This window comes from Austrofundulus limnaeus, unplaced genomic scaffold, assembly GCF_001266775.1.
Source record: "Austrofundulus limnaeus strain Quisiro unplaced genomic scaffold, Austrofundulus_limnaeus-1.0 Scaffold2576, whole genome shotgun sequence".
NCBI lineage: Eukaryota > Metazoa > Chordata > Actinopteri > Cyprinodontiformes > Rivulidae > Austrofundulus > Austrofundulus limnaeus.
Window position 1 is genome coordinate 5,046 of NW_013954978.1, and position 8,982 is coordinate 14,027.

At 46.7% G+C, this 8,982-nt stretch overlaps 3 protein-coding genes and 1 long non-coding RNA gene across 7 annotated transcripts in view; 2 read left to right on the forward strand and 2 right to left on the reverse strand.

The window, feature by feature from the left end:
- Window positions 1-2,874, forward strand: part of LOC106511189 (UDP-N-acetylhexosamine pyrophosphorylase-like protein 1) — a gene marked incomplete at its 5' end in the record, with an annotated part of 7,335 nt that extends 4,461 nt beyond the window's left edge. Inside the window, 5 exon segments of the mRNA XM_013999935.1 lie at window positions 690-883; window positions 1,478-1,618; window positions 2,136-2,321; window positions 2,492-2,549; window positions 2,631-2,874. Of these exon segments, the coding sequence (XP_013855389.1) occupies window positions 690-883; window positions 1,478-1,618; window positions 2,136-2,321; window positions 2,492-2,549; window positions 2,631-2,744 (693 nt within the window).
- A 229-nt stretch (window positions 2,875-3,103) lies between these two features.
- On the forward strand, window positions 3,104-5,870 carry zdhhc12b (zDHHC palmitoyltransferase 12b). Of its 4 annotated transcripts, XM_013999938.1 has the most exons (6): window positions 3,104-3,723; window positions 3,803-3,942; window positions 4,217-4,304; window positions 4,567-4,733; window positions 4,801-5,287; window positions 5,318-5,870. In XM_013999938.1, the coding sequence occupies exons 1-6, from the start codon at window positions 3,627-3,629 to the stop codon at window positions 5,398-5,400; spliced, it is 1,062 nt and encodes a 353-aa protein (XP_013855392.1). In that variant the 5' UTR covers window positions 3,104-3,626; the 3' UTR covers window positions 5,401-5,870. The 4 variants fall into 4 exon arrangements, with proteins under 4 accessions (XP_013855392.1, XP_013855394.1, XP_013855393.1 ...); XM_013999940.1 differs by having other exon boundaries at window positions 4,212-4,304; window positions 4,801-5,870; XM_013999939.1 differs by having other exon boundaries at window positions 4,544-4,733; window positions 4,801-5,870.
- Window positions 3,176-4,230, reverse strand: LOC106511193 (uncharacterized). Its single transcript, XR_001309489.1, has 2 exons — window positions 4,147-4,230; window positions 3,176-4,037 (listed from the first exon to the last, which is right to left on the reverse strand). It is a non-coding gene; the product is annotated as an uncharacterized LOC106511193 (long non-coding RNA).
- The window catches only part of pkn3 (protein kinase N3), a gene marked incomplete in the record, with an annotated part of 10,142 nt that continues 6,658 nt past the window's right edge, over window positions 5,499-8,982 (reverse strand). Inside the window, 9 exon segments of the mRNA XM_013999936.1 lie at window positions 5,499-6,136; window positions 6,436-6,516; window positions 6,584-6,691; window positions 7,490-7,632; window positions 7,836-7,912; window positions 7,989-8,051; window positions 8,125-8,301; window positions 8,379-8,470; window positions 8,551-8,620. Coding sequence (XP_013855390.1) covers window positions 5,936-6,136; window positions 6,436-6,516; window positions 6,584-6,691; window positions 7,490-7,632; window positions 7,836-7,912; window positions 7,989-8,051; window positions 8,125-8,301; window positions 8,379-8,470; window positions 8,551-8,620 — 1,012 coding nt within the window.

Consider the following 8,982-nt stretch of genomic DNA (forward strand, 5'->3'; position numbering starts at 1 on the left):
ACCCCCTGACCCCACCAGACCCCCTGACTCTACCAGACCCCTTGATCCCACCAGACCCCTTGATCCCACCAGACCCCCTGACTCTACCAGACCCCCTGACCCCACCAGACCCCCTGACTCTACCAGACCTCCTGACTCTTCCAGACCCCTTGATCCCACCAGACCCCCTGACTCTTCCAGACCCCCTGATCCCACCATACCCCCTGATCCCACCAGACCACCTGACCCCACCAGACCACCTGACTCTACCAGACCCCACCAGACCCCCTGACCCCACCAGACCCCCTGACTCTACCTGACCCCACCAGACCCCCTGACTCTACCTGACCCCTTGACCCCACCAGACCCCCTGACTCTACCAGACCCCTTGATCCCACCAGACCCCCTGACCCCACCAGACCCCTTGATCCCACCAGACCCCCTGATCCCACCAGACCCCCTGACTCTACCAGACCCCCTGACTCTTCCAGACCCCTTAATCCCACCAGACCCCCTGACTCTACCAGACCCCCTGACTCTTCCAGACCCCCTGATCCCACCAGACCACCTGACCCCACCAGACCCCCTGACTCTACCAGACCCCCTGATCCCACCAGACCCCCTGACTCTACCAGACCCCTTGATCCCACCAGACCCCCCCTGATCCCACCAGGTGGGAGTGTTCACCTGAGCTGTCTGACATGTTTCAGGTGGTGGAGAAGGCCCACCCTGCGGAGGCGGTGGGGGTGGTCTGCAGGGTCCGAGGGGTCCCTCAGGTGGTGGAGTACAGCGAGATCCAGCCGGAGACGGCCTCTCTCCGAGGTCCTGAAGGAGAACTGGTCTACAGCGCTGGAAACATCTGCAACCACTTCTTCAGCAGGACCTTCCTGCAGGAAGTGGCAGAGTGAGACACCGCCAAAATAAAACACACAGTGAACCCCTGAAGGCTGTCTGACAGCTAAAGCACAGCCGAAATCTTCTGAAGTAGCTGAAACTGACTGTTAGAGTTAAAGCAAGCAAGATAAGCAAGATAGGCTTAAACAGGCAGAACAGAAGCTAAAATGAACCCATCAGAAGCTAAAATGAACCCATCAGAAGCTAAAATGACCCCATCAGAAGCTAAAATGAACCTATCAGAAGCTAAAATGAACCTATCAGAAGCTAAAATGAACCTATCAGAAGCTAAAATGAACCTATCAGAAGCTAAAATGAACCTATCTGAAGCTAAAAAAAGTACAACAGAAGCTAAAAGCAAAGGAACAATAGTTAAAAATAAGAACAAAAACATTAGCAACTAGCAGCTAAAAGCAACAAAACAATAGCAATGCTAAAAGTAGTGAAGGCTAAAATGTGCAGTTTCTAAGTTTGATAAACTGTAGCTAAAATAAATAAATTAAACCTTTCAATAACTGTCTTTATTCAGCTGTGTCTGAATTTAGTCTGATTTCTGTTGAATCTTTTGATTTTCTGTTCTTTTCTGTTTTGTTTGTTATTTCAGGAAATTTAAAGATCAGCTGAAACAACATGTAGCCATAAAGAAAGTACCATATGTGGACTCAGCTGGAAATCAGCTGAAACCAGCTAAAGCYAACGGCATCAAGATGGAGAAGTTTGTTTTTGATGTTTTTCCATTTTCCAGGTAAACATTGATCAGCATCTACCTGAGCTGAGTTCAACTGACCTGTCAGGATGTTTTAGCTGATATTAACTAATCATGTTGTTTTATTAGCTGATGTTAACGAGTCAGGTCGTAACTTCAGCTGATGTTAACGAGTCAGGTCGTAACTTCAGCTGATGTTAACGAGTCAGGTTGTAACTTCAGCTCATGTTAACGAGTCAGGTCATAACTTCAGCTCATGTTAACGAGTCAGGTCATAACTTCAGCTCATGTTAACGAGTCAGGTCATAACTTCAGCTGATGTTAACGAGTCAGGTCGTAACTTCAGCTGATGTTAACAAGTGAGGTTGTATTATTAGTTGATGTTAATGAGTCAGGTCGTAACTTCAGCTGATGTTAACGAGTCAGGTTGTAACTTCAGCTGATGTTAACGAGTCAGGTCGTAACTTCAGCTGATGTTAACGAGTCAGGTCGTAACTTCAGCTGATGTTAACGAGTCAGGTTGTTTTGTTGTAACTGAGATGTTTCTGTTTGTCAGGAACTTTGTTGTGTTCGAGGTCATCAGGAAAGATGAGTTTGCTCCTCTGAAGAACGCAGACGGAGCAGCTTCGGACACGCCCACCTCGGTCAGGACCGCCCTGATGGATCAGCACCGCCGCTGGCTTTGTGCTGCCGGAGCCTCGCTGCTGGATGGAGACGGGAATGTGATCGGACCTGAAACCAGGTGGAGTTTTCTTCTTTTAAACCTCTGAGCAGAAACGTTTCGACACAAATGTACAGTTTTACTACAGATGTTTTCTAGATTAAAAAGATTAAATTATTTGATATAAAACATGATGATGATGAATTTCTGTGTTTTTATAACTAAGTATAAATGTGAAATACTTTCCTCAGTGAATCATCACATCCTGTAATCTGTGAGGTTTCTCCTCTGGTTTCATACTTTGGAGAGGTGAGAGACCTGGTGTTTGAATAAACCGTTTAAATGTCTGATTTACTACATTTGTTTTAAGATGAAATGGTTCGTCCTCAGGGCCTGGAGCTCCTGCTGAAAGGCAAAACTCTCCAAACTCCTTTTGTTCTGGATGAAAACACCTCCAAAGTTCTGAAGAGTCAGAAAAGTTCAGGAGAGAACTGGAACATCTGAACAGGAAGTGGAGACAGGAGGACACCTGGAGCAGGTGTTTACCTGTGCCCACGCCCACAACCTTTATTTTTTATCAAACTGTCTTTCTATTCAACAACAATGTGAAATCAATAAAGTTTTCTACAAATTAGTTTTAAAATGTCTTGGATATAATTTCTAACTCTGGGAAAAGAGAACATTTTGTATTAAATCATTAAAATTTATTTAAATGACCTCAAGATTTAAAATATTTATTATTCTGCCTTACAATATAAATTTATTTATTAAATAAATATATTTGGTTTAGAAAAGTTATTTAATGGAACATAATGTATAAATAAAATACTATTTAAATTTTGTTTTAGAAATGTACTTTTTATTCTCTTTTAATCCAAATAAATAAAATAAATTAAAATTATAATTAAATAAATAAATGACCAAAACAAGCAACATTTAACTGAACGGATGTTTTACTTGTTTTGGATAATTTCTCCAGACTTCCCTGAGTAAGATGGCGGCCGCCGTGCTGCGTCACAGCAGCCTCTCGTCCTGGATTGGTGTTCAGCAGTCACGTGACCTCCGCTAACCAATCAGGCTGCTCACTGATCAGACTGAACACATCCACAGGAAGGCTAACGGTTTCTGTCCAAATACTGACGGTTCGACCCAAATCTTTCACATTTCTCCGGTTTTGGATCATTTACTCAGTATTTGACTCATTCCGTTGATAAATACAGATTTATATGAAGAATAAATGTTAAAATAACAGAGAAATTATCCTATAAGTGCTTCGTCTCCGTCAGGTTTTGCTAACAACATTAGCGGGTGGTTCGGTGGTTCGGTGCCCCCCCCTCCCCCCGGTCCATCTGAAGGTTCCGATGGAGGTGCTAACATGCTAGGACCATGTTCAAGAATGTGTTCGGTTCGGGTTTTCTGGTGAGAACGGCTCATGTGGTTCTGACGTGGGTCGTAACGCTGATCCTCTTCCTTCACGATACAGGTGGGTTCTGACAATCCGGACCGGTTCGGACGGCTCGTTGTTTGTGGTTCTGATCKTCAGCTCGGTTCTGTTCCGACAGAGCTGAGGAAGCAGGAGGAGACGGGTCAGCTGGTGCAGCCGGTTCTGTTCGTCCTGCTGGTTCTGGTGTCGGTGCTGCTGTACTTCACTGTGTCCCTGATGGACCCGGGTTTCATCCTGTCTGATGACCCAGACCTGCAGGTCAGTCTGGACCGGGTCTGCTGGRTCCAACAGGAAACCTGTAGTCCTGGTCCAGAACTTCTGATCCAGTCCTCGGTTCCTAAATGTACAGAGTACTGTAGAGGTTCTGGATCAGGTTCTGCAGGTCTGTCAGGACCTGGACCAGACCTCTGAGCCCACTCAGACACACAACAAACAGGAAGGACTGGATTCAGAACCACTCACCTGAGGAGGCGGAGCTTTTAACTTCTGGACCTGTTGGTTCTGATCACACCTGTGGTCTCTTTCAGTTCAGTCTGGGGGTGTCGGAGGAGCAGCAGGACATGATCGGCCCCGGGTCCAAATCCCTGCGTCAGCGCCGCTGTGGTCACTGTCTGCTGCAGGTAAGATACTGTCAGCTGCACCGAGCCCCGCAGAACCTCTGATCAGTCCCAGAGTCACAGAGTCAGCAGCCAATCAGATCTCAGCTGTGTGTTTGTGCTCTGAGCAGCAGCCAATCAGATCTCAGCTGTGTGTNCAGCAGCCAATCAGATCTCAGCTGTGTGTTTGTGCTCTGAGCAGCAGCCAATCAGATCTCAGCTGTGTGTGTGTGTGCTCTGAGCAGCAGCCAATCAGATCACAGATGTGTGTTTGTGCTCTGAGCAGCAGCCAATGAGGTCGAAGCACTGTCAGACGTGTCATCACTGCGTGCGGAGGTACGACCATCACTGCCCGTGGATCGAGAACTGTGTGGGGGAGCAGAACCACCGCTGGTTCGTGGTCTACCTGGCGGTCCAGCTGCTGGTTCTGGTCTGGGCCCTGCACATCACCTGGTGAGTACGGGTCAGGGGGCGGGGTCAGGGGGCGGGGTCAGAACTCACAGGTGTCCTGTTCCCTCAGGACCGGCCTGGTTCTGGTCCCCGGCTTGTCTCCGTGGCTGCGGTCCAACGGGGTCCTGCTGGTGGTCCTGGTGCTGCTGGTGCTGCTGGCCCTGGTGGTCCTGCTCCTGCTGGGGTCTCACCTGTACCTGGTCTCCCTGAACACCACCACCTGGGAGTTCATGTCCCGCCACCGCATCTCCTACCTGAAGCACTGCGGCGCCGAGCAGAACCCCTTCGACCGCGGGACCCTGCTCAACCTGTGGGGGTTCTTCTGCGTGTGGGGGTCCGTGGTCTGGGAGCAGGTCTACTTCAGGGAGGGCAGCGACCCCGTTTAGGCTTTGACCTGGGTCCAGGGATCAGACCCATCAGACCAGAACTCAGTCCTGACCCACAATCCATCAGAACCAAAACCTCCAGGACCAGGACCCAAGTGGGTCAGAACCTGACCCGGTCTGAGACTGGATCAGAGGATCAGCTCCTCGTCGTAGAACAAAGGTCACCAGAACCAGAACCAGGACCAGGACCAGGACCAGAACCAGTTTATTCTCCTGTTTGTTTGTGGATCAGTAATCCTAATCTGGAACTAATCTGGATTAAATCTTTTCTTCAGGAAATCTAATCTGAGCCGCTCTGGTTCTGGTTCTGGTTCTGGTTCTGGTCTTTAAAGACAAGAGGAGCTCAGATGATTTTATATTTATTTATTAAAAGAATCAAATATTTTTATTAAAATAAACATTTTTATTTCTTAAACTTTTCAGCGTCTGATGAAAAACAACAAGTTAAAGTTTGTAAACAATCCTGAACAAACACGACTCCCTCGGACCGGGACCAGATCCAGATCCAGGACCAGGACCAGGATCAGGACCGGGACCAGCTGTAAATATCTTCAGGTGTTTGAACAGAACTTGTAAACAGGAAGTGAATCAGAGGTTCTGCTGGGACCCGGTCCACCTGAGAGCAATAAGTGTTGTTTGTGTTTACAGCTGTTGTTGTTGTTGTTTATTTGTTTATGTTGTGAACTCAAAGCAATAATGTCCTGCAGTGTTTTTTACCTCCAGCTGTAAACAGAATAAATTAGTTTCTGTTCCAGCCTTTGTTTGTTTCTTTGTTTACATGTAAACATCCAGTCCAGAGGTCCACGTTCAGTCCCGCTCTCAGCCAATCAGAGAMAAGTCGAAGTCGTTGAAGACTTCCTGTTGCTCGGCGGTGAGGACGCACGGCGTCCTCGGGGGGGTCAGGACCGCCCTCAGACGGGTGAACTCCTCGTCAAAGTTACTGACGTCCTGCGGCCCCCTGATGAGCGGCAGGAAGGGGGGCTTCACCTTCTTAGCCAGGAGAGCGTCCCACCTCATGCCCTGATCAACAACCAGCTCGTTATTAATGATGGATTATTGATTATTAATAACCTGTTCAAACATGTTAATAATTAACTTAGTTTTATTAATAACCTGTTTAAACATGTTAATAATTAACTTAGTTTATTAATAACCTGTTCAAACATGTTAATAATTAACTTAGTTTATTAATAACCTGTTCAAACATGTTAATAATTAACTTATTGTTTATTAATTATTGTTCAAACATGTTATTACTTATTAATTACTAATGATTATCAGCGCTCCTGTCAGAAACACAGCAGGTGTTTGATTCTCACCTGAAAGTATCGATGCTGTTTGATGGCCGAGGCGTCGTCCTCTCCGGACCCCAACCTCTGGTCCGGATCTTTCTGCAGCAGCTGGAACACAGAACCCAGTGAGGAGAGCAGAACCCAACAGAACCCACCAGAACCAGTACGAACCAACCTGTTGGATCAAAGAGGCGGACTCTGGAGACAGGAAGCGAGGGTAACGCACTTCATCGTTCACAATGCTGTCGAACACTTCCTCCTCATCATCACCGGGGAACGGAGACTGAAGACAGCAGAGAGGACAGATTATTAGAAATTATTAAAGATTATTACAGATTATAGATTAAAGATTACAAATTATTATAGATTACAGATTAATGTAGATTACTACAGATTAATATAGATTACAGATTATTATAGATTAATACACATTACAGATTATTATATATTATTACAGATTACTATAGAATATTAAAGATTACATATTACTACAGATTACAGATTACTACAGATTATAAATTACATATTATAGATTACAGATTACTACAGACTATTACAGATTATTATAGATCACATATTACTAAAGATTATTATAGATTACTACAGATTATTATAGATTACAGATTACTAAAGATTATTATAGATTACAGATTACTAAAGATTATTATAGATTACAGATTTCTACAGATTATTACATATTATAGATTATTACAGATTAATATAGATTACAGATTATTATAAATTATTACAGATTACTACAGATTATTACATATTATAGATTTTTACAGATTATTCTAGATTACAGGTTTAAACTTCAGATCAGAGGTCTTCAACTGGTCCTAGTCCTGCTCCTGGTGGTCCACCGTCCTCCATGTTTGAAGTGTTTCAACACACCTGCTGCAGTCACCTGTCAATCATTCAGTCAGAGTTGTGGAAGCAGGAACCAAAGGACCTGAAGCAGGACCAGGACCAGGACCAGGACCAGGTCCAGGGTTGAAGCCCTCTGCTTTAGTGTTGATGGTGGACACCAGGTAAGATCCAGGTGGGAAACCTCAGGTGTTTCTGTTCAGTTCTTACGGACCTCCCCCACCAGCATCTCGTAGAGCAGGACCCCGAGCCCCCACCAGTCCACGCTGCGGGTGTAGCTGTTGTCCGTCAGAACCTCCGGGGCCAGAAACTCTGGGGTTCCACAGAAGGTGGAGGTCCGGTCCCCGTGACCCATTCCTGCACACAAAAGAACCGACTCGTTTGGACAGACTCAGAGATTTTCAAAATAAAAGTTTTCTACTTTGTACTCCGTTTCTTTGCTGAGTGGAGGAACTTCCTGACTCCCAGCAGCTCCTGACTGAGTGKGTTTGAAGAAGTGTTGGAGGTCAGCCAGCAGAGACTGGAGGTTTGAACTCAAACCAGCAGAAGAAGAACTTTACCTTCTTTACACAAACCAAAGTCTGCGATTCTGATGTAGCCGTCAGCGTCCATGATGAGGTTGTCCAGCTTCAGGTCCCTGACACACACCAGAAGACAAGAAGGATGCAGCAGGACTCTACAGAACCTGTGAGGACCAGGGTCCAGCCTCTCACCTGTACACGATGTGGTTCTGGTGCAGGAAGTCCAGAGCCAGCAGCACACACGAGGAGTAGAACCTTCAAACACAAGAGGAGGTCAGATGTTGTTCACCTGCTGGGGTTCTGCACGGGTTCTGGACGGGTTGTGTACCGGGCCTGTTTCTCGGTGAAGATGCTGGTGTGGATGTGCTTCATCAGGTCTCCTCCTGGAGAGTAGACCATCACGAAGCACACGTGCTCCTCCGTCTGGAAGCAGCCCTGCAGGTTCACCAGGAACGGGTGGCGGGCCGCGTTGATCACCTCGAAGATCCTCTTCTCACACATGAGGCTGAGCACAGCAGGACCACCAGAACCATCAGAACCACCATCAGAACCTCTCAGCTGACCTGTGGAGGACACACTCACCTGTCCACTTCCTCTCTGGTCACCACGTCTCCTTTCTTCAGAGCTTTGATGGCAAACAGCTGCCCTGACTTCTTGTACTCGGCCAGCAGGACCTTGGTTCAGGACCAGAACAGAGGTCCTGAGTACCGGGTCAGGGTTTCACAGACACTTTCAGGTTCTGGACTTACAGTACCTTTCCAAAGTGTCCTCGACCCAGAACCGACAGACACTGGAAGTCCTCCATGTTCAGGTTGTCCTTCTTCCTGCAGGAGGACAAAGGTTCACAGTCTGTCCCTCTGAGCATCGGTACAGGTGTGGACAGGGAGGAGGTGGGACACATGATGGACACATGTTGGACACATGATGGACACAGACAGGGACTTACTGGGTAGGAGGTTGGACACATGTTGGACACATGATGGACACATGTTGGACACATGATGGACACATGTTGGACACATGTTGGACACATGTTGGACACATGATGGACACAGACAGGGACTTACTGGGTAGGAGGTTGGACACATGTTGGACACATGATGGACACATGATGGACACAGGTTGGACACAGACAGGACTTACTGGGTAGGAGGTTGGACACATGTTGGACACATGATGGACACAT

Coding starts and splice junctions, on each gene's coding strand:
- zdhhc12b (XM_013999937.1), top strand. CDS start 3,627: ATGTTCAAGAATGTGTTCGGTTCGGGTTTTCTGGTGAGAACGGCTCAT. Junction 3,943..4,216: donor CTGATGACCCAGACCTGCAG/GTCAGTCTGGAC, acceptor CTTTCAGTTCAG/TCTGGGGGTGTCGGAGGAGC. Junction 4,305..4,566: donor GTGGTCACTGTCTGCTGCAG/GTAAGATACTGT, acceptor TGCTCTGAGCAG/CAGCCAATGAGGTCGAAGCA.